Raw genomic sequence first — 25,602 nt, 5'->3', positions numbered from 1 at the left:
AGTGAAGAACTAACGTCTCCCTGACAAAAGCTGGAATAGAAATGGTATGAAAGCTTTGACCCTTGTTCTGACCTTTGGTCTCACACTGGCACTGCTGTTAGTGTACATACTTAGTTCATTTCATGATCCCTCTCTATTCCCTCACTACTTCTCTACGAACAAGCCAAACAAACAAAACTTAGGGCCCAGCAACCATGTCCTGGTCCAGGAAGGTTCATTGACATGATGTTTAATGGCAGCCACATCCATCCTGAAGTAGAAGATGATGCTGAGACTCTGACCTTGGGACTAAGGGTGGAAGCTCAGGGAGGGAGACAGTATGCACTATTTCTACTTTTCTTGTTTGTTCTTAACACCAAATAAATAATTTTTTCCCTTTTTTTTCTTTTTAACTCTTTGATGAGAATGTGCTGTTAGGCTGGGCAAGTGTTCCTAAATTACTTATCAATTATTCAGTAGCTCAGAAGCCATTCACATTAGGTATGTACAGTCAAGAGTCTCAGTTTTTTCGAAGAAAGAAAGGAACTTACCAACCCAATTTTACTTTTATTAATAAGGAGCTTTAATTATTAGTGCTTTAAAATCTTATACTTATTTTTGAGCTATCATGGGCTCATCTAGCTTTGTTGCCATCACAGAATTGTTCTTTCATATGATGCATAATCCCCATGTGCATTCATGATTTGAGTGTATTTTTGAGTTGGAGAAAATAGAGTATTTTCTTTGACCAAAATGTAATATTTGAGGCTCATCCTTTATGCTGAATATTTTTCAGGCAATTAAGTTTTAATTATCTCCAGTGGTACATCCTATATTGTACTTCCTGTCACTAAAATTTGTATTCCATTTTGTGGTCAACTTTAATATGACCTTATTTTCTTTTGTTAAAATAATTATGCTTTTATTTTTCTCACCTGTTACTAAGGAATTTGTGTTTACTTTTAGCACTGTATATGCTTAGAGAGTACAGCATTAATTTTTTAACATTATGGCAGATTAAGTCTTGTTAGGTAAATACAGTGTGTGATCTTTTAAAGCACAATTTCCATGGATTTACAGTAAGAATAAAAAAGTCATAGCATCTTTTATGTAGCAGTAGAAAACTCAAGCTTCTATAAGAACATTGATTTTGTTTTCATGTGGTTTTAAAAGTTATAATCCTTTTGCTAAATCTGAATAATTATGCATATCTTTGTTAATTCAGCTTATTTAGACTGCTGGATCTAACCCTTATTTGTTGTCACATAATACCTAATATGCTTTTAACATATGCCAAATTCTGTTCTTAGTTTGTTTACATTTATGAACTTATTTAATCTTCATAACAATCCTGTGAGGTACATCTTATCATCTTCATTGTATATGTAATGAAACTAAGATACAGAAAGGGTAAATTACTTAAGGTCACACAGCTAGTAATAGAGCAAGAATTCAGACCATACGTATATACAGATTTGATACCTTGCTTCCTTGATGAAAAGCTGTTTTGCAGTAGCTGTTTTACAATCATTTACAAATTTAATTTTTTCATATTCAATTATATTTCTTCCAACTTAGGGGTGTCATCTAATGGACCAGGTGAAATATTAAACAAAGAAGAAGTAAAAGTTGAAGGGTTACATGTTAATGGACCAACAGGTGGAAATAAGAAACCACTTCATGCAGATATGGATACTAATGGTTATGAAACAGATAACCTTACCACTGACCCAAAACCTGCCCATGTGACTGCAAGAAATGAAAATGATTTTGATGAAAAAAGTGAGAGACCTGCCAAAAGGCGAAGGGTAAACAGCAATGGAAAAGAAAGTCCAGGTTCTTCTGAGTTTTTCCAAGAAGCAATCTCACATGGAAAATTTGAAGAACTTGAAAACACAGATGACTAAATTTTAGATCTTAATTTTATGTGCTCTGGAGTAAATTCTGGTGTGACTAAAATTTTCAGGGTTGATGGGTTACCTTACAAAGTTGATTTCCTTGAAGTAGTTGGTTAAAATTTGAAAATTGAATTGAGTCCTAACTTTAGGAAATAAGATTTCTTAATTTTGCCTTTTGCAGATATTTTATTTTTAAATTGTCAAAGAACCTTTTAAGGATATAAAAAAATTAGTAAGTTTAAATGAATTAGATATATATCTATACCTTTTCATCTGATATATTAATCATAAAATTTCACTACAAGGTAATTTTTGCTTAGTTTGATGAAGGAATGGAAAAAACCAAGTCCAAATTTCTGCTTAACACCATTTTTTTCTGAGTTTGTTGAAATGTCTTTATAACAGACATTTTTCTCTCCATACAAATTATCAAGGAAACCCAATGAATCCTGAAAGTTATGCTAGCATGATTTTTTTATATATAGAAGTTTAAAAATAAACCAAGTCAGGTTTGTATATGTAAAATTGTTGACATCAATGATGTCTTTCCATATTCTTATCTGGGCTTAAGAAATACATTCTGTATTTTTCCAGATTCTTTGTAGCCTTTGAAAGATTTTTACAGTACATATGTCTTGACTGAGCTGTCCTTTCTTAATACAAAAGCTTGTATAATTTTCTTAACTTGTACAGTTGGTAAACTTTTATGAGAGGAATTGATATTCTGAGTCTGTCAGCTTTCATTTTATTTTGCTAAGGTTTTTCTAATGAATTTTTTAAGTGTTTGTGTAGTAACTAAGTCATGTTTCTTATCCAGGTGGTAAAATCATTCATAAAGGATTGTGAAAATTTGTTTTTTCAAATTTCTACTTAAGGACAAATAATTTGAGAATTCTGAAATTAAGCATGATGCTTCGATTGCAGTTTGTTTTGCATTTGTTATAATTTTCAAAATTATTTTTGAAGCAAGACAAAAGTTTAAATGTCAGCTTAAGTGCTTAAATGTATCATGCTGACCAGAATCCTGTTGAGTTATTTTTATATGCATTGTAAAACTTCCCATTTTTGCATTAAACAGAGGAGAAAAGGTCAAGTGACACTTAGATATTGGCACACACAAGGAGTAACTGTTGGCAGACAATAATGATTTTATGAGGAGAAAGGGATGAAGTTTGAAAATTTTTCAAACTTTTCCAGCTACCAGTCCAGTTTTTCAGATTTGATAGTTTTTCCAAAATTAAAATAAGATATACAATAACCATTGCTCTGTGTGATTACAAATAGGATTACCCATGTGCATAGCCTTGTACAAGTGCCATTTTATTTTTAGTGCTAAATTCTTGTTAACAAATGTAGTTTTATACAGCTGATAGACCAACTTATATCCAAACTTTTATAAAAGATTATTAACTATTCTTGTTTTTCTCACACAGGCCTACTCCAAATGCTTCTTCCAATTCATTTTCAGCCATCGGTTCAAGAGCCAATGCCTTTTTAAAATAAATCTTCTGTGGTCTTATTTTTAATGGCTCAACTGTCTAATACAATTGAGTAGAGGTTTGCACTGAGAAATTATCGTTTAGGCCTTACCCCCATGAAGTATTACTGTTAACATATTCAGACTGCTTCCCTTCACCAATGTGAACAATTTTTTTTCCAAACAGTGTTAAAAGCCACTTTACAACACTTGACTTCATATAACGTACATTCACTGTTGTTACATACATACCCAAGTAAATCAAAAGTTTTAGGTGGAAATGTTGAGAAGTATGAGTTTGTTTTTGTTTTGTTTTACTTACAACATTAATTTATCCAGAATGGCAGCAGTTTTAGCAGATGTTCACAATCCATTTTCTAAACCAGATTTTATTAAATGAATCCAAAGTATCCTAGCTCTTTGTCAAAGATGGTCTATGAAAATGTTTTAAAAGATTAGTGATGCTATACTTTTTAAATTGTTGCAATATTAGAGATACCATTTTCACCTTTTTTAAAAGATGCATTTCATTTGCAGGTTTGTGAAGTTCTTGCAAACTACTATTACAGGAACATTTTAAGTAAATTCTCTCAGGCATGTTTGCAAACATAGCACATGTATACATGTTAGGAAATTTTACTTTCTTAATCTTTTTAAAATATGCCTAATAAAAGACATTCCACTATTATAATATGCAATGCTCAGCTTTTCATAAAGAAATATTTAATTGTATTTTGTGTTTATACAGGTTATTTCATATAGTACTTTGTTCTTCATAATGCAGCCACTATAACTTGATAAGTCATTGCACTATTTAAAAATTTTTAGTAATATCGTGAATTTAATTTGCTTTAGAGTTAGTACATTTCAGAACTCTTCAACTCTTGACAATTTGCATTGGGAAAAGAAGTCTTTGTTAAAAGTTACTTAGTCTCCCCACCTCATTCCCATCCCCAGCAGAGCTCTATCATTTTCATTTGGAATGGCATTCTGTTTCATGATGTGTTTTCAAATAGAGTTCAGAAGCTGCAACTCAGTTCAACACAGATCTGTTGAGCTTTAAAATGTATTTGAAGTAATATTTAAATAGGCATTTAAAATTATGAATTAGATGTTTTTAAATTTATGCATAGTAATTTTGCACTGTAAAATAATTCCCTTCCCCTATTCCTTGTCTGCCATTCTGAATATGCTTATTAAAATATTTTTTTAAACATACTTGCCTACATAATGCTGTGTGAATATTTTCATTAGATTAATTCACTAAATTTTAATTATAGATTAAGTTGGTATGATGCACGTTATTTACAATGCAAATATATATACAGTCGCTGTTCCTTCTACTCCTAGACATATTGCACTGAGTAGTTTTTCAGTGGTTCCTGGTCTCTTTTACCTCATCTAGGGTGATGTATTTTTGTCTTTTTTCCCCCCCAAAGAGATCTTTTAGTCCCTGATTCACCCTGTTTCTCTTCCTCTGGACTATATAATTAAAAATAATTTGTTCCCTTTTGAAGTGGAGTTGATATCACATAATATTTTGTGAAATAAAACTTGTTTTGTCACAATATTTTGCTTTGCTGTCAATGGAAAATTAGAAGTGGGCACTTCGATGATTGGTGAATTTCCATAGGTAGTAAATAGGTGTGTGCCAATGACCCTAAGGGTGTGTGGCTGACTCTGTAGCACTACTAAATATCAAATCAGAGATACTAAGGTTTTCCCAATTGTGATCCTATCCACAAAAAATACCAGTGTGAAAAACCATATAACATGGGGAGAACAGGAATTTCCAAATTTTAACTTTTTATTATCTAAAAATGGCTTTTATTTTTGTATCACATAACTCTACTGGTTGGTTATTTAAATTTTTTTTACCATAAAAATAAACTCTGTTCTTTAATAGTCAAGTTCATCCTTTGCAGAATTTTAAAGGGTCACCCACCCATCCACATAGGCTGATTGCATGTATTTGACTATCTTCTAATACCAATTTTCCATAAACTCTCACTACATACCCTTAGTATTGTGCTGATCTTTGATGTGTGAACATAGTTTTTCTTTTTCTGAAATTTTTTTTTTAAATCTCAGTTTGTCTTTTTATTGTGACTTATTTAGGATGTGTAATAGATGTAAAATGTGGCCTATAATCCTAGCACTCTGGGAGGCTGAGGCAGGAGAATTGCTTGAGCCCAGGAGTTTGAGGTTGCAGTGAGCTCTGAGGATGCCACTCCAATCTAGCCCACATGACAGATAGAACAAGACCCTGTCGCAAAAAATAAAAATAAAAATAAAAAGCCATTTTGCTTGCTCTGAGTAAGAAGTACTTTGAACACACTTTTAAAAGATATTCTGTGAAGAACGTTGAAGAATTGCCATATAAACTGGAACCAAATTCTAATTCTCTTTTGTCCAAATTGATGAAGGTTTCTTCACATTTAAATGTCAGTGGTAACAAGTTCTCATTATGTTTCCATATACCCTATTACCCAGCAAATATTTGGGCCTATACTTGTGCCAGGTACTATGTTTGGCTTGTGGCTTCAGAAGTGTGTCAGGCTCTCTTCAAGAAGGCAGCAGGTTAAATGTTAGGGTAGAAGTATGTGCTGAGTACAGAGAGAGCAAAAGGGAAGGAAGAGTAGGCACAGTCTCGGAAATGAGTTTTACCTCTTTGCCACAATTCTAGCAAAATAAGATTTTTCTCAATATTTGTTAGAAATTAACCAACATGAAATAAATGTATGGTTACCCTAAGAAATGCTGTTTATTTTTAATATTTACTGGGAAGAGAGGAACACTTAACCATATGGGTGTTAACCACTGCATTGCTAGCTGAATCACCCCTTGGGTTCCTCAGAGAGTCCGAGTCGAGTCCGTTTTTGTGGCTTGAATACTAGCAGTATCTCAGCCTTTTATTTCCTCCTTTTTAAAGATTTTCTTGTTGAAAAGTCAACTCATCTATTACAAAGGAAGTGTTTCTGAACCAGTGTCATTTTATATCCATGCTAGTGTTCACAAGCTACGTCTTGTAGGCCTAATGGGGAAAGCAGAGGATTTAATCCAAGGTGTTGAGCCACATCAGTGTTTATCAGTGCTTCTTTCTAAATGCTCTATTTCAGAACAAATAGCTCAAAGCCCACAGTGCCTGGCTTTGCGTTTCCTTATCTCCCTCACAGTATCTTCATTTCAACCAAGGGGTAACTAAAATACTTTATTTAGAATCTTCCTGTTCAAAACCCTTACAAGTCTTTTCATGTCATGCCTTTTGCCAGCCCCCTCATTGAAATTCAGCCATGTTGCAAGATTTCTCTTGATGTGGCCACTCTTGTGTAACCTGTGGTAAGCAAAACAAAACCTCTTAACTGCCCATCTGTAAAATAAGGATGATACCCGCTGTGCCAGTATCACAGAACTGTTGAGATCACACATAGGAAAATCTTTTGTCCCTAGAGAGCCTAGGTAAAGACATGATAGGTAATAGTACATGTCTACAATCCCTTATCCAAAACCACTGTAGCCAGAGGTAATGTTTTTCAAAAAACATCCACAGCAGGGTCTAGCACAGAAATCTATGGATAAAAACGTTTATGTCGATATCTGACCGGATGTGGAAATCCAGCCCAGGGTTATGATCCTACTGGATGACCGACATTCATCAGGCATTGGGCAGATGGGAGGGGGGAGGAGGAGATGGGTGTATACATACATACATGAGTGCGATGCACACCATCTGAGGGATGAACATGCTTGAAGCTCTGACTTGGTGTGTGTTGGGGGGGGGGACAAGGGCAATATACGTACCCTAACCATTTGTACTCCCATAATATGCTGAAATAAAAAAAAAAACCACTTATGTCCACAATAAAATATATTTGTATTCACACTAATTTCAGGTCGTATTTTGCAGCCAAATTATTAATAGTTTGGCAACAGACTCAAGAGAAAGCTTTGTTTTCAGAGCCCTGTGAATTTCAGAATTACAAACTTGTAGTAGCCTTCAAATTTTTGCTAGTGCTTGCTTGGCAATTGGTCCCAATTGCCTTTACCTTCCACTTAACTGGCACAGACATAAGTAACTTAGTGGGTACACTTTGATACGTACAGCAGCTACAACAGAACCCTGCACACTCTGGGCCTTTGCAGAGCCAACAAGAAGCCTATAAATGAACCAACTGGGTGATGGGAGCCTGCCAAAGCCCAGAGCTGGCCCTTCTGGAACAGCTCACTCAGTAGTCCTCTCATGTTACAGATGGGAAAACCTAAGGCCCAACATGGAAAAATGACCTGTCCAAGGTTGAACAACCTTAGACTGAGTTTCTTAGACAAGGTCATATCCCTTTGTCCTTTTCCTTCATAGCACTTAATAGGTTACATATGTTCATGGCTAGGGCTATGGGGTCAACCCCTGTCCAATCAGTCCCTATGGCCAGGGAAGTGGGGTACTATCAGCTACCCTTTAGCCAATCTGTCATTGTGACTAGGCAGGTAGGTCTTCATCACAAGATGGCAGCTCCCTTCTGGTTTATTTGGCTATAACATATTCCCTCAAAAGGAACATGTGCTCGTCACAAGGTCATTAGATAAAACAAGCCTACTGCAAATATCCCACTTACAATTGCTGTTATGAGCACTACAAATAAACAATTAAACCAATCTTCACAATATTATTTCCCCCAATTTATAAATGATGAAACTGAGCCACCCTGAGAAGTGATAAGACACTCTTTCCAATGATCTGGACTTGGTTTACTTACTTTTGTTAAGTCAGGTCTTTGTGTCCAGGGAAGACATGTTGCGGGATAGAAAACAGATGTTGTTTGTGAACAACATCTGCTTTTGTCCCACAACTCTGAGTTCTGGACGAGGGAAATTACCCTCAATTGGAAAAAAAAATATCAGTAGGTTCTGAGAACAGCAGTAATATGAGCCTCACCCTAAAGCAAGACATCAAAGGCATGGTTATGTGGGGTACAAGACGGGCTGGACCTCAGGCCCTGGAACTTCTAGTAGTAGGAACTATTGCTGGAACAAAGTTTGGAATCTGTGATGCCATCTGCCTTCAAAAGACACCTTAGTCACTCAGGAGTTCAGCAGTGACCATGATGGACTGAAAACAAAGATGGCTCCTTTTGTATTTTCCAGCACCAGGCAATTCCCATGGATTTTGTGTAACCTTAGGGAAGAACTGGGACTGAATTTCCTGGTAGGTGGCAAGATGGGGACTCAGATCCAATTTGATTTAAAAGAATAAGTAATGTGACATTTCTTCCACACTCAAACATACTTTACTGCTTGTTCTAGACAGCTCCACACCTCAGAGCAAAAGGTAGGCTTTATAAGAAGGCAAATCTATATTTGTATAAGCAATGAGTTTCTCAAAATTACTACTGTCCAACAATGGAAGCGTCCCATGCTTGTTTCCTCACCTTTAAAATAAGGGTAATAATAATAGGATTCATTTTAAAGGACTGTTTAGACTCAGATGATTAAAATATGTCAACATTTAAGGTGCTAAGAAAAATGTCCACCTAGCATGTAGTAAAGGCCCGACAAATGTATTTTTACGGCGATAGGCACTGTGTTTCCCTGCTACACATCAAATATTACCTTTTTGGAAAACTCCTGGAAACAGAAGTTAAATCTTAAAAATGTTCCTGAAGTTCAAATGGTCTCCAGAAGACACTAGATTTAGGCAAAAAAAAATACAACACAGCTTCACTTTAAAAAAAAAAAAAAATAGAAACATACCTCCTCATCACCAGTTAATTCTACAATAATTCAAATCCTTTTGAATATAAAAATTAAAAAATTCAAACCCTTTTTCTCTTCTGTGCTTTCACAACTACACTTTAGGACTTCATCATCATTTCTCACTTGTACAACAGCCTCCTCTATTTGATGCACTTACCTTCATCCTACCCTTCCATGATCCTTTCCTGACAGTAATCCACAGCATTCCCAGTGAGCCTGCTGTAGTGCAGATCTGATCTGTGGCAGTTCCTGAACTTATTTACATGGGTAGCCAGTGGGCCAAATCTGGCTGGCAGATTTTTTATCTCAACGCCTTTGAGCAGGTATATACCCCAAGCCCCACCACTCACCATTTATTGACTCCGTCCATTTGGATTCACATGCTATCTGCCTGGCCCCCTGTGAGACATCTGAATTTGCCTACCTCTGGCCTACAGTACACATTCCAAACACTGCAGCTGGTATGATCTTTCTAAAATGCAAATGAGGCAATGCTTCTGCCTTGCTATGCTCAAAAAATGTAGCTATTAATTGGCTACTCTTTTTCTACTTTTATTCATCCATCAAACATTTATTGTGTTTCTACAACACTGTTCTAGATTGTTGGGGATACTGTAGTGAAAGAAACAGACCAAAACCTCATAAAGCTTAAATTTGATTGGCAGATACAAATGCTACGGAGATAAAGCATGGGAGGGAAGGGAACAAGGTGTGGTGAGGGCAGGGTGATTTCAGGTGGGCTGGTGAGATAAGGGTATCAAGGGAGGATGCGTTCCAGGCAAGGAGGAGGACCAATGTCCTGGAAGGCTGGATGTTGCCTCCAATATCTTCTCAGTCAAATCCTAGTTGTCCTTCAAGAATTAGCTCCAATAACATTTCCCCAAGGAAACCTTTCCTACAATTCCCAGGTGGAATGAAATTCTTCCCCCCTTACGTTCTTACATATATCTCAGTTATACTTTCATGATTCTGTCATTTGTAAACATTGTCCTCAAAAATATTGAGAAAAATAAATTATCTGAAGAATAATTAAGACACGATAAGGCACCCTTGACAAAACCCTCCTATTGCATTCTCTTAACACAGGCACATTATATGGAATGTATTCTCTGAAAAGGGTTTTGGAATCAAAGTCCAGATTTAAATTTCTCATCTGAGTGAAGCTGGACAAATCCCTTAGCCTAAACATCTGTGCATCAGTAAGTGCTGGAAGGACTAAATACTAAAAGGCATGTTTCAGGCACAGGCCAGTGAAAGCACATAGCCAGCCCTCAGTAAATAATGCCTTTCCTTCTTCTTAGCAAAGCAAACTGCTTTGCACCATTTAGCCCCCAACAGCAGCTGCTGCCACAGGAGGGCACCATCAGCACAGCTGGAAAGGCATGGCTGCTCTGCCTTCTCAGAGTCGACCAGCCACCAGCTCATGCTTAAGCTTTAAATCCATGGTGTGTGAACTTTGAATGAAGAATGGCATGTGACAAGCATATAGGGGTGACGAGCTTGGTACCATCAAGTCTAATACGGATGGACTAGGAGAAACAAAAACCTAGCATGGTGGTGAAGAGCAAAGGTGTTTTGAGTCAGGCTGACTGGGGCTTAAATATAGGTTCTGTTGACCACACTGGGCATGTGTAACTCCCTGAGCTTCATCTGTCAAACATGGTTGTGCCAAGCCTGTGCTGGAGGCTGGATACTGGCCCCAGTGAGCTCAGACTGGCTTAATGGATGGGATGGACCAATGGATAGATAAGCCCCAAGAAACGAGAACTATAAGGAAGAATAGGGGATACCTGGTAACTGCTGACGTGCTGTGGGTACACAATGCCACCAGCTCTCTTCTCCTTTCAGTAGCGCATCTAGTGTGTTCCCCAATACTGACAGCCCTACACTGCAAGGAGGCCAAGTGAGACAAGACACCATCAAAAGGCTGAATTCTTTCTAATTTCAACAAATCAGGGAAAAAAAGCCAGACTCTAAGAGGATTTTTAAAAGTTGATTAAAACACATGCCTTAAGGGCAGTCTCTTCAACAAATGGTGTTCAGAAAACTAAATATCCATATAGGAAAGAATGAAGTTGGACCCTTACTTCACATAAAAATTAACTCTAAATGTATTCAAGACCTAAATGTAAGACCTAAAATTACAAAACTCTTAGAAGACAACAGGAGGAAAGCTTCATGACATTGGATTTCGCAATATTTCTTGGATATGTCACCAAAAGCACAGGCAACAAAAGTAAAAGTAGATAAATTGGACTGTATCAAAATTTAAAACTTCCTTGCATCAAAGTCAAATGATATAATCAACAGAGCAAAAAGGTAACCTACAAAATGGGAGAAAATATTTGCAGATTATATATCTGACAAAGGGTTAAAAATCCGGAATATAAAGAACTACTACAACTCAAACACGCACATACACAAAACCTGATCAAAAATGGGCAAAGCACTTAAGAGATATCTTCTTCTCCAAAGAAGATATATAAATGTCCAACAAACATATGAAAAGATGCTCATCATTAATCACTAGGAAAATACAAATCAAAAACAGAATGAGATTATCATCTCACACTTAGTAGGATGGCCTCTATCTAAAAAAGCAGAAAATAACAAGTGTGGGTGAGGATGTGTAGAAATCAGAACCCCTGTGCACTATTGGTGGCAATGTAACATGGGGCAGCCATGATGGAAAACAGTATGCTGGTTCCTCAAAAAATTAAAAATAGAATTACCACATGATCCAGAAATTTCATTTCTGCATATATACCCCTCAAAAATGAAAGCAGGATCTTGAAGAGTTTTGCACACCTGTGTTCCCTAGCAGCATTATTCACAATAGCCGAGAGGTGTAAGCAACCCAAGTATCCATCAATAGATCAATGGATAAACAAAATGGTATATACATACAATGGAATATTATTCAGCCTGACAAATGCTACAAAATGGATGAATGTCAGAGACACTATGTTATGTGAAGTAAGCCAGTCACAAAAAGACAAATATGGTATGATTCCACTTACATAAAGTACTTAGAGTACCCAAATTTATAGAAACAGAAAGAATGGTAGTTACCAGGGACTGAGATGAGGGGAAAATGAGAAGTTTTTGTTTAATGGGTATGGAGTTTCAATTTTGCAAGATGAGAAAGTTTTGGAGATTGGTTGCACAACAATGTGAATACACTTAACACTACTGAACTGTACACTTAAAAATGGTTAAGATGGTAAATTTTATGTGTATGTTACACAGTTTCTTCAAAAAAATGCCGTAATGTGCTTCTCCCTGCGACATGCCTTAAAATGTACTTCTATCTCTGTTGAGTATGTCCATACCAAAATGCCCCTCCCTCACCTTTGGTGAGCACATTTTTGGGTTATTTCCTAGTGAAACTACTCAGAGACTTAGAAACCTGATTATACAGATGAAATATCCTGAAAGCAGACAGGTTAGCATTCCTTTCCCTTCCTTCTAATTTACCACAAGTATTCCAAAGACACTGGATAGTCAGATGTACTACTCAAGACAAGCATTTGTATGGAAAACAGTATTTTCCCTATATTAGATCTGAATTAACTAGCTGGATGCCAGCCTCTTAAATGTGGGCACACTTCCAGCTCTGTATTAGTCTCTGCATGCACTCAGAAAGGAATTAATACATCTTTTCAGGAAAAAGTATTTATTTTACATCATTACAAAAATATTTAGGCACATAATTCTCATGTTTATGTCCCCTGATTTCCATACCTAAAACCTTTTAAAAACACTAAAATGGTCATTTTGTAAATATAATAGAATCTATATTGAAAAAATATTGTGAGAGGCTAACACCTGTAGACCAAAATCAGTTGATCATCATCATGAGAAAGTAAATACTTGTGAACAAAATAATCTCTAAAAACATTTTTATGAGACAATAAATCTAACCAGTAGATTTCTTTTTAAAAAGTATTTTCAAAAAACAAAGCTAAAAAAAAAACAAACAAAAAAACAAAAACCCCACTGTATAACATTTCCTCATACCGTGAAGTGGCACCTCAAAGTAAGAACGAGAAGACAGGTTTAGAGAAGAGTGGTGGCACCAGAGACTCACATACACTGACAAGTGAGACAAGCCTGGAAGCAGAGGCAGCGTGTCGTCAAGTTCCTTGAATTCAGAGAAGGGAAGAAGGAATGTCCAGCCTGAACAGGAGCTATCTTAAAGTAAAAAAATTGAGAAAGTTTTTAGTGAATTACCATTCTAAAAAGAAATTATCTCCCTCTAAGATAGAAAATAATTTTCCTGTTTTAAAATTCACCATCACAATATGAAAGTAATTTTGTTATTTTTAAAAAAAACAGGTAGAATCACCTGTATCGCATAATGGCCACAATTATGTCCAGTAGGTATTTTTAAAAAAGAAAAGACAGCGAACAAACTGTTGCCTGAGCATTCTAGAGGCAATGAGGTACAGGGGCACGTTTTTCAGGAAACACACAGATTGCTTTCTAGCATTTAAGGAGCACAAATTAAGAATCTTGTTTTGCCTGTAGTCTCACCATGAAATAGTGACACAGTAGCTACATTTGCTGAGTGCCTAATATGTACTAGGCATTGCGCTAAGTATTAAATAGTTTTATATCCATTATCTCATTTATTCTGAGGATCTTTTCCTCAGGGAGAGGAAATCAATTACAGTCTTGTTCAAAGGAGGAACCAGTATTACACAGCTATGGGGAAGCAAGAACATGTGCAGTAGAGGAGGAGGAACTCAGGCTACTCATGTTAATAGGATGCTAGTCACTATCTCAGAGCTAGAAGACTAACATGAGTTAGAAAAGTCCTCTCAGATTAAAAAAATGCTTCAGCTCTACTGGTGGGGCACCCCTAGAATCAGTGATACTGATGACTATGCATGCAGCGCTTGTTGACCAATCACTGACTCCTTTCACCCATTTCCTTTCTCTTAATTAGGGTCCAGGCCACCACCTTATATGTTCCCTGTAATTATACATATACTCCGTGAGAGCAAGAACCATGTCCTATTTATCTGTTTCCCAGAGCTTAGCAAAATGCCTGGCATGTAACAGCTGCTCCTTAAATCTTTGCACACTGAATGTGAGACTATAATAATGAAAGCAAAGGCAGGTCCAAAGGCCTAGGTATTATTCTAAATCAATCAAACGTTAAACTTTGCTATTCTTTCTGTGAAGATCTTTCGTCATCTTTACTGACCAAAACCTTCCATGGCTTCCTGATATAAAAGGACTAAAGAAAACTTGCAAATGCACTTTTTTAATTTACATGCGAGTTGGATCCTACAAATGGTTGACTCATAAAGTCAACAGCCATGTGAGGTAATTAAAACTCACGTGACATGTTGGCAATGTGCAGTCTGGCCAACCAGGGTTATTCTAATCCATCTGGCACTGACTAAAAGCAGACTGGCCAAAGAGGACTTCACTTTCATTAACTCAAGGAATAGGAGCCACTAGTTATGGAATTTGGTTTTCAGAATTCTTACCATAGCTCATCTGTCTCAGTGGACACATTAAGGATTTAACTCTATACTGACTCTATTTCTCTCAGGAGGTAGTGGTTAACAGGTCAAAGAATTTTGGCCCAGTAAGACACCAACTCTGGGGCAAAATCCAGACATTCTGGGAGGTGCCAGACTAATAGGTAAATCTCTAGTATATTATACCACACCTACAAATGACTGAAAACACAAACTCCAAAAGTGGTTGGCCAGACTACTGAATCTCCAACTTGCCCAGGCTTCTATTATCTTGAAATGTTGGTGGCAGTTGAGGGACGCATCGAGGAATCAGAACATGGACAGGGCAGAAGCTGTAAGTTGCTATACTGCTCTGGTCAGCCAGAAGGTTCGGAATAAGCCAGGGGCTCTGAGGCCTGTCATGTGCATTTAGTGAAGCTATAACTATATATGATTTTCTCAAATAAACCTGGAGAGAGGTGACAGACCTTCAAGGGAACCAGACCCCCAAGAGGCAGTTCAACCCCTGGTGGAGCTCTAGCCCAACACCCCTTAAACACATCCAAAGGCCTCTCATGACAAAAATTCTACAACATAAAATATTTCTAATGTTTCCCCCTTCGTGTGGCTGGTGGAATCACTAAAATTAGCTCTCAGTATGCCCTTCCAGGCTACCCAAGCAAAACAGGCAGGGTTAGGCAACATTTACAGCCAGAAGTGTGTATCAACTGAGGTCAGCCTGCAAGCTGGATAAGGCTCCAGGACATAGTGAACTGTCACTCTCCCTGATTTGCAAAGTCTGTCCCTCTCTGACCCCAAATTCAGTCAACCGCTTGCCTCTTTGAACGAGCTCAAGCCAACTCAGCTAGCACCTCTGTTTCCTTACTCCCTCAGAGGGGAAAGGCAGTTAATCAAATAGCTGCATGGTTCAATGGAAAGAACACGAATTTTGATTTAAAGCAAGTCACCTTCTTCTGAGTCTTGTTTTCTCATTGGTAAAATAGGGACAATCAGACCCATCTGACTCAAGATAATATCCTACCCTCCCAGTGGAATTTTCTCAGTTCAAATGATCCTGGAAAAAAGTAAACCTAAGTCTCTTACATGGAGTTTGTAACCTGAGAGCTGGCCAAAGGGCTGATTCCAGGGACACAGTACCACTGGCCGGGCTTTAATAAACACAAACTAAAATAAGGGAAAGGCATGAATATGAAAATGACCTCAATATAATTTTTCAGATGAAAAAAAAATCAAAACTCTCCTGGTTCCCTGTTGAGACACCAAAATTCTGTTTAAATCAACAGGGCCCAGTGGATTCCAAACCCAATGAAATAGAAGCAAGCATGTGCATCAGTGCCAAGGTACCCAGGCTCTTGGTACACTGACTGTACAACTGACCCAAGCAAACACACTCATCCCCAAAGTCAATGGATGTCTCTGAGTCAAGTCACAGGATTGTGTTTGAGTTAACACTCAACCACCAGCCCTGCCAATGGGCAATTCAGTCAACGTTTGTTCACAGCTGCTCTCCCATGGTGAAGCATTGGTCTTGAGAGAAGCTGGCAAGCTCATTGAGTGAGCCCAGGGGCATATGGTGTAGGTGGGAGTGTCCAAAGGAGAGAGCTATGCCCAATGTTCATGCCATTTGAGGAGGAAGGAAGATGATAGCTCTAACACTGACACTGCCAGAGAAAGACAAAACTTTGACAATACAAAAATATTAAACCAGCCTTTCCCCTCAAACCAACAAATTCAGAAATGTGGGGCTTCGCCACATTGATCCAAAGAGGAGTAAAAAGAGTAGCAACCAAACCTAGAGGAAGGAGGCAGGGGGAAATAGATGGTGGTCACCTTGCTTGTCGGCCATTCTCACGCAGAGAAGGTGTCAATGCCGAGCTGCACTGGCTTACAAACTGTGGCTCCTCACATGCACTTCATCCCACACGGCAGCATGTGGACTCACACTGTTGTGGGGCAGGTAGGGCAGGTGCTTCTAATCCCATTTACAGATTGGCAGTTTCTCAGTGCTGAAACAGCGTGCTCCTAGTCACAACATCTTCCGAATGGACTGACAGAGTTAAATTCTCAGTCTTAGCTTCAGTTACTACGGCAGGAGTGAAATCTTTCAACTACCTCCCAAAACATCTCTGTATCCCCAGCACTTAGCACAATGCCTGGCACATACACTCAACACATTTTCGATGAATCAAAGAGTCAGACAGATGAATATGAGTGAAAAGCCTACTTCCTGCATCCCTTCTTTATCTCTATCCTATGCAACAAAGAAGTAACAACATATTGTCAAGGAATGCACTCTGCTTATCCTATGAGTTCTCAGGGAAGCCAACAACACATTTCAAAGCCCCACTAACTTTTTAGTGCCAAAGTTGTTGTCTTTAGCAAATGCAGTGATGATATTATGAAGACAATGCAATCATAAGAAATGAAAGAAGAGAAATTTCAGATACTCAGCTGCATTTCCAGCAGAGGAAAGGCTAAACTGCCTCCAGACACAGCAACAATTTGAATGATGAGGCTCCAGTTGGAGCACATGATATATGCAGCTCTTAGAGACACCTGGATATCAAACTATGGAATAAAATATTTTCAAAACACTGATGTTTCACTGTCAGTATAGAAGAAAAATAAATTAAAAAGCCCAGTACATTTTCCAGTTTGATATAAATTAATTAAAACATATTTAAAAATAGAGTCAATTATAAGTTTCTTTCATCATAAAATTTTAAAAGGCAGCAATCAATCCTCAGATTGTACAAGTGCAAAGGAATGGTATTTTCTCCATCAAGACACCTCAGTATCTGCGTAGGAACTGCCAGTGTTCTGAGCTGATCAAAAACTTGGGCCTACATAGTTGAAGCACTCCTCTGATCACACTGCTCCTTTCCCCTTAATGTCCAGCTTGTTACTGGCCTCTGACTGTTTGCTCAGCTGTTCTTCAGTGAAAGTGATGTAGGAATACACCAGGCTCCCAGCAATGCTGCAAAACAGAAAACTACAATCAGAGATAGAGGGAGGGAAGGTTTTGGGGTAAATACAAAGTGTTTATTCCAATATTTATAATAGCAAAAAAAAATTAAATAAAGGGTAAATGTTCCACAGTGGGGAATTATATAAACTCATAAAATGAAATACTATACATCCTATTAAAATGATATAAAATGAAAACAGGTAATGACAAATGAGAAAAAAAAATCTCACAAAACATCAAGTATTGTTTAATCCCACTGTATTTAAATTAACATGAATATGTACATCAATATGCACTGGAACAGACAAAAGCCTGGAAGGAACACATCAAGAATATTAACAGTGGTTGCATCTAGATGGTGACATTATAGGTAATATTTGTATTTTCTGCATTTTCAAAAATAAGCATTCAAGACAAATAAAATTGGCTTTTACTAAGAATAGAAAACATCCCAATTAGTAAGCAAACATGCAGACCCTGGGAGATTCACAGAGCTGGTTTTTCTCTGATTAAAAGCAAGTTCACAGTGAGGAACTTATCATCTGAGCGAGCCTACTCAGCCTGTCAGAGTTGGCTGCTGGTAGCCCTCACTTGTCCATCACACCTACCACCAGCGGGGGGGTTCACGCTATGGAGACAGTGATTACTCTGTTCTCTGTGGGGACCCCAAACCCATCTGGATACACAACCTCCTGCCCCAATCACTAAGCCAAAAGTAAGCTGGAGGAGCTCACAGACCCGACACTCTGGGCTGCCCTGCCCTGCTCTTCCACTGAGACTGCCGCCCGGAACTTCTAGCCAGCTGGATTTCTAGCCAGCTAGGTGCCTGACCTGTTCTCAAATTCTCATTCCCTGGTTTTGGCCCTCATCTGCCTGGCCACTTGACTCTTTATTTGAAATTTGTTGCTTATTTGAAACCTGCTGCTTACTTGAAATCAGTTGTTTTCCTCTGGGCTTTGGCATCAGCCCCAGACCAGCTGCAGAAGGGTACGAGATGCCTAGCTCCTGCTCCTACCAGGAAGGAACTGAGATCAGACACCGGCGCTGACTCTTTGCTGCACATGCTTACATAACACTATCCACTCTGAGATCCCAATCAACCCCATAATAAAGCCTTTTCCAATCTAACCTTCCCAACCAGATTCTTCCTTTTCCCAATCTGAACTTCACAGCACTTAATAATAATCAAATTGTGACCACTAATAAGTCTACTGTATGTCAAGCATTTTATATACATTTCCTATCATTGCAATATTCCTGCAAGGTGCCCATTTTACAGATTAGGAAACTGAATCCCAGAGTCATAACTTGCTCAGGGTCACAAAGCATCCTAATGATGGACCAGAATAGAACCCAGGTTAGTTTCACTTTCTCCACTACCACTGCTGCCTCCCTTACGACCCTTGCATCACTTGATACTGCAGTTACCTATTTTTATTTTGTCCTCATCAGCCTGTTAATGTCCCAAGGCCTTTTTCTTTTAGTTCTACAGAGTCTCTTGCATGGCGCCTGGACTCTGCAGCAAGACCATAAGTAAGTGCTGAACTGAATATCCCTTATCACCCTATTCAAAGAAAGGGGCCTCATGAACCCAATCCTTGTGCCAGTGTTCACACAGCTTTGTCTCTTCCTTCATCTTGCAGCTTTTTTTCCATTTAACTATTTTTCCATTTAACTCTCTGACTCTTCTGGAAACTTTTCTTATTTTTCTAGTGCATCAAATTAGATGATTTCCCTGGTAGCTTACTGAAGGCTTCCTAACTGAAGCTAAAAATTCTTTGAGGTTCACATGTACATCCACATGACAGTCAACTTCCCTTTACCCCAAAACCCAGCCCACCCAATACCAAGTAGAAGGGCTACCCGACCCCTTCCTTCTTTCATCCTATCCTTCTCTAGCTTCCCCTGCCCACAACAACCTAAAAAATAACAAAGCTCTCTTGTCCCTGTCACAACAGCTTTTGATGTTCACACTAAGCCTGTTCCACCTGAACAGAAATACCAAGAAAGTACAGAACAGAAGAGGACAAAGAATGCCCTGGAATTTATTCCAGGCTTAGTCTTTATGATGATCCCAGGCCCTACACTCCTAGTATAGTCAGTGTCATGAAAACACATGGACTCTAGAGTTAGGTCTTAGTTCAAATCCTGAATATACTAATATTATATAGATTGAGTATCCATTATCTGAAATGTTTGAGACCAGGAGTGTTCTAGATTTTAGAATATCTGCATGCACTTACCAGTTGAGCATGCAAATCCAAAAAATCCAAAGTCCAAAATCTCTTGAGTTTCATGTCAGTGTTCAAAAAATTTCAGATTCTGGGTCATTTTAGATTTTGGATGCTCAATCTGTACCAGCTCTATGACCCTGAGCAAATTAGTTAATCTGAGATTCCATGTGTATATTAATCAAATAAGAACATTATCTATCTAGGCTTGTCTGAGGAGTAAATGAGATTACATGCACAAAGAATCAACACCTGGCACACAGTAAGCAATCAGGAAATAGTTATTCCCTTCTCCCCCACCTTCCCTGTCAGCCCTGATAGTCACAGTCTAGAGGGAAGACGTATTGTTAACAAAAGGCAGGGTGATATAATAATGAGTGTCTTTGTCCATCTGGGCTGCTATAAAGAAATACAATAGCTGGCTTATACACAACAGAATTTATTTCTCACAGTTCTAGAGGTGGGCAAGTCCAAGATCAAGGCAGATTCGGTGTCTGGTTCATAGACAGCACCATCTCACCATGCTCTGGGATCTCTCACATAAGGGCACTAATCCCACTCTTGAGGTTTCCACCTCCGTAACTAACCTAATCACCTCCCAAAGCCCTACTTCCTAAAACTATCACTTTGGGAGTTAGGATTTCAACACACGACTTTTAGGGGAACACAAACATTCGCACCAAAGAGATGTAACATGATGCAAGACTAGGGCACGCTCTTGCCACATAGTTGTTCAAATAACCAGAACAAAACCATAACACAGAGATTACTCATCTAAATTCCAGAGATTAAAGAGCAGTCTGCTCAATTTCCAATAATTCCAACTTGAGGCAACAATAAAAGACTTTTCATCTCATCTTTATGCTTGACTTGATCATTAACAAATATTTAAGTTTTGAGAAAATTCATGAATCACCTGAAGAGAACTGAATATTCACCAATAGTATGTGCCAAGCAGTGATGAGTTAGCACTTTGGAAAGAAATTATAAATTGCTCTCTAGCAACTTTGGGGAAGGAGTATCCAGGGGGAGGGAAAAGGGAAGATGGGGGAAAGCCCAGATTTGACGGAGTGGCAGGGGGAGGCTATATCTGAATTTTTATACATCACCTCTCTGAGCTTCAATTTCATTATCATGTGAACTGGGGGATGATTTAATTAAATGACATAGTAAAGGGTGGCCATCATATACTAGGTACTCAACAAACATTAACTCCCTAGATGTTGCCTCTCCAGATATCGACTAAAAATCATTTCTAAGATAAGTGTTGGTCTGTGCACATACTTTAAAGATAAAAGTACTCTATCACAGAAGACTGGCTAGGATATGAACCATTCCATCTGTCTAGGAGTTTTAGGAGTTTGCCCAGGAGGAAACTCATAAAAAACCAAAAGCCTCCCAAATCCTGTTCTTTGGAACTTACAGCCTTTGACAAGGATATTATTTGCTTTACTGACCGATGAGGCACGCAAATGCTCTCTTTAAGGTCAGAGTTCTTGTGAGGCCCCAACTACACATATAGGTTTTATGAAAGACTGCATTACATAAAGAAAAAATATAAGCCTGAACACTTGTTTCCCACCTATTCTTACTGTTTTAGTATTAAGTTTTTGGAACAGGGTTTCTCTTACATGTTTAGGAGCAGCTCTTTTTCTGCTTTCTTGACATCTTTGGTACTTGAAACTTCTCAAATATTTCTATAACTTTCTATCTGTATTCTTTTTTCCTTTTTGCCTATTAAAAAACTCTAAAATATGAGTGGAGGACTACTGTTACAACTAAAAGGAGAACACATCTTATGTGTTTTCCACACCTGGAGAAAGTTCCCTCACAAGTCTCCTGAAAAATAGCCTGAAACCTACTGACACATGACACACTTTCCACAGGATGTTCTGGGCTGAATTACAGTTTAGTGGTAGAATTAGGATACACAACACTAATAAAACCTCACATTTTGGCCAGGCATGGTGGCTCATGCCTGTAATCCTAGCACTCTGGGAGGCGGAAGTGGAAGCATCACTTGAGGTCAGGAGTTGGAGACCACTCTGAGCAAGACCGAGACCCCGTCTCTACCAAAAATAGAAAAATTAGTCAGACATGGTGGTGTACGCCTATAATCCCAGCTACTAGGGAGGCTGAGGCAGGAGGATCACTTGAGCCGAGGTGTTTGAGGTTGCTGTGAGCTACGATGACACCACTGCACTCTACCCAGGGTGACAGAGTAAGACTCTGTCTAAAAAAAAAAAAAAAAAACCTCACATTTTACAGATGAGAAAACTGAGGTTGTAAAAAGTGAATCATAGCTAGTGGCAGTATCAGAGTATCAGCAACAGAACACAGATTTTGCTATATTTCAGTTCAGTTCTCTTCTGTCATGAATTATAATATAACTAAGGAAGCTAGCTAGCCTCCCTACAACCTATTCAAATATATAAGTTATTCCACTGAGATGCTAGTTATGTAACTCTATTAATAGGCTGGTAGATGTTACATCAGCAGCAACTAACTGATAATACAAAACATGTCCTTCTCTCTCCAACTGAAAGAAACACTGAAGAAAGGAAAAGCTTATATCCTTATGTCAGGGGAAGGTTAGAACCAGAAGATAGTCTACTAGAATGAAATTAATCAGGAGGAGAAGCAATTTGGAACTAAGAAGCAACACATACTTCTAAGGAAACAGGCAAAGAAGCCCGAAATGAGGGAACCAGGCAAGGGAGTCCGAAATGAGGGAATTATGGATTCAGGTGCTGAGCAAAGTTTGCTAGACCAAAGGTCTCAGGAAACAACTCCAGATCTAGACTCTGAGCTGCACCATGTCCCATCCAGAGGCTATATAGACTGTGTCTGACCACAGAGGCTACAGTAAAATGGCTTTTTTGCACCAAAGGAACCTGGCTTAAAGGTATGTAGCCAGTGTGATGACATAATTATGAAGGGAGGTGAAACAAAACTCATTCATTCATCTATTCACCATTTACTAGTCAGCACTATGGTTAGAATAAAAACTGGGAAGACGAATCATGGATCAACCACTTGCAGCTAGACAATATAGGGCAAGTTTTTAGCTTCTCTGTGAAATGGAATATTCACAGTATCTACTACATATGGCTATTGTAAAGATTAAAATGGAATATTTAGAATTTGGGGCCTAACACAAAGCAAACACAAAAAATATTAGCTAGTATTTTGTTATCATTATTACTTCTGAATGCCTGTTATGGGACAGGCATGGATATATACTGACACAACTATAAATAAGACAAGTGATTTCTGCCATCAAATAGCTAATAAAGTGGCAATGACAATCAATGAAATATATAATTTACTAGGCTACATCATACTTATTAAGTCATTTACTTAGTGACGACATACTGAGGGGTGAGAACTTAAGGTCTGGAGTCCAACCCGCCTGGGTTACTATCCTTGCATCATGACTTACTTACTAGCTGTGTGACACTGGCAGACCTGTGAGAGAACCCAGCATGTCTGTCTAGAGCAGAAAGCCTGGCATACAGAAACAGGCTCAGTGCACACCTTTAGAATGCATTCCAGTTACTTAGCCTCTCTAAGTCTCATTTATAAAAGCCATTATAAAATAACTTCAAAAGAGTCTCATGAGGAATTCATCAATTCAACAGCAAAAGGACTGTATTTTCTATAAAAGGTATCATAACAATTAGATATCTATATTAAAACACACACACACTAAAAAGAACCTTGATCCAGACTTCACACTATATACAAAAATTAATCCAAAATGAGCAATATATACGTAAAAACCTAAACCTTAAAAAAATGTCTAGAAGCGTAAGAGAAAATCTTTGTGACCCTGGGTTAGGCAAAGATTTCTCAGATATAACACCAAAAGCACATCCCAAAAAGAAAAAACTGGTAAATTGGAATTCATGAAAATTTTAAACTTTTGGTCTTTAAAAGGGACTGGTAAAAGAATGAAAAGAGAAGCCACAAACTGGGAAACAGTACTTGCAAATCACATATCTGATAAAGAACTTGTATTCACAATATATAACAACCTCTAAAAACTTAGTAAGAAAAAGATAATCCAATTTTTAAATGGGCAAAATATCTGAACAGCTATTTTACCAAAGAATGTATACAGATGGCAAATAAGCACATGAAAATATGTTCAACATGATTAATCATTAGGGAAATAAAAACCACAATGAGGTACTACTACAGATCTATGACAATGGTTCAAAATAAAAAAAAAAAAAAATGACAAAGCCAAGGGTCAGGAAGTAGAGCAATTGGAACTCTCATACATTGCTGATGGTTATGCAAAACGGTCCTGACACTTTGGAAAATAGTTTGGCAATTCCTTATAAAGTTAAATATATACTTACCATACAACCCAGAAATTCCACTCCTAGACATTTACCCAAGAGAAATGAAAACTCATGTTTACACCCAAATTTCTAAGCAAGTGTTTATAGTACCTAATACATAATAGCTAACAATTGGAAATGACCCAAATGTCTTTCAAATAGTGGATGGATGTTAATATAGCCATACAATACTACTCAGCAATAAAAATATTAAAAGTACTGATACATGCAACAACATAGATGGAATCTCAAATACAATATGCTAAGTGAAAGAGCCAGACTGAAAAGCTACATACATTATATATCATTTATATGACACTCTAGAAACTATATGGACAGAAAACAAATCTTTGTTGGGATTTGAGGGGAGAGAGAGGGGTTAAATACAAAGGAACATGGATAGATACAAGTGTGTAAGAATAAGGCCATAATCTAAGCATGTTGGTGGCTTAGATGATGATGAAAGCAATGCTGATGGGGAGAAGCAATCCTTTGTTGGATATTTTCTGAAGGTAAAGCCAACAAAATTTGCTAACACACTGGATGTTGGATATATGATAGAAAAGCCAAAGATGATCCCAAGGTTTTTAAACCTAATAGCTAGAAGGACAGGGTCTCCATCAATTACGATGATAGAGCAGACTTCGGAAGAAATAAAAGGAATTCATTTTGGACACATCAGCTGGAGATGTCAAATGGGCTGTTGGATAAACAGATCTGACTTGAGGACAGAGGTCTGGCCCAAATATGAATTTGATAACTTTTAGTCATATAAACAATGTTTAAAATGAGATTCAAAATTCCAGAAACGAAAAAGATCTTTCCTACAAGTTACCCCCTTCACTGATGAATACAAGGTCTAAAGAAAGGTAGTGATATGTCTAAGGTAACACTCACATAAAGCAACTGTAACTGAGCTGGTATTCTTCTTTAGCCCTACAATTCTTGAGAACACTGCATTGCATCTAGCATAACAGAGGACTTTGAAGGCTAAGTAAAGAGAGTTTGACTTCCACAAAATTCCCCAAATACTATGCAAAGAATATGGAAGTATTTTCTCCTTTCTTAGAAAGCATTATGTAGAGACATTAAGTATCTAGCACACAGTAGACACTCCACAAATGTTTAATAAGTCAACAAATTTTCCATTAATTTAATAGCCCAATCTTACTGTGACACTATTTTAATATCCAATTTCCACCTGTCAAAGTGGTTACATTTAATTAAATATTTTTACTTACCTGATATTTAAGCCAATGAAGTTTGTCCATGTGAAAATATAATCTCCACCAAAGACCATTCCAATATAAGTTATTAATATATTCTAAAAAGAAAAATGGCAATATACTGTTATATAGGTTTAACTGAGTTTTTTAAATACATATAAAAACCCATGCTGTGACCCAAATACCTATCTTTAAAATACAAAAACAGACAATAACAACAAAAACCCA

General features: G+C 37.7%; 2 protein-coding genes across 13 annotated transcripts in view; one reads left to right on the top strand and one right to left on the bottom strand.

The window, feature by feature from the left end:
- Positions 1-4,572, top strand: part of MIER1 (MIER1 transcriptional regulator) — a 66,304-nt gene extending 61,732 nt beyond the window's left edge. For all 12 annotated transcript variants that reach the window (XM_045547802.1, XM_045547812.1, XM_045547801.1 and 9 more), the window contains one exon: positions 1,558-4,572. In XM_045547802.1, coding sequence (XP_045403758.1) covers positions 1,558-1,886 — 329 coding nt within the window. In that variant the 3' untranslated portion in view covers positions 1,887-4,572. The remainder of the gene's footprint in view (positions 1-1,557) is intronic.
- Positions 4,573-17,299: 12,727 nt separating this feature from the next.
- SLC35D1 (solute carrier family 35 member D1) overlaps positions 17,300-25,602 on the bottom strand; it is a 40,189-nt gene continuing 31,886 nt past the window's right edge. Inside the window, exons 11-12 of the mRNA XM_045547797.1 lie at positions 25,390-25,472; positions 17,300-17,577 (exon numbers count right to left, since the gene is read on the bottom strand). Of these exons, the coding sequence (XP_045403753.1) occupies positions 17,469-17,577; positions 25,390-25,472 (192 nt within the window). The 3' untranslated portion in view covers positions 17,300-17,468. The remainder of the gene's footprint in view (positions 17,578-25,389; positions 25,473-25,602) is intronic.

Source organism: Lemur catta, chromosome 3 (assembly GCF_020740605.2).
Source record: "Lemur catta isolate mLemCat1 chromosome 3, mLemCat1.pri, whole genome shotgun sequence".
Taxonomy (NCBI): Eukaryota; Metazoa; Chordata; class Mammalia; order Primates; family Lemuridae; genus Lemur; species Lemur catta.
The sequence above is the reverse complement of the archived record's forward strand: the minus strand, read 5'-3'. Positions and strand labels throughout refer to the sequence as shown.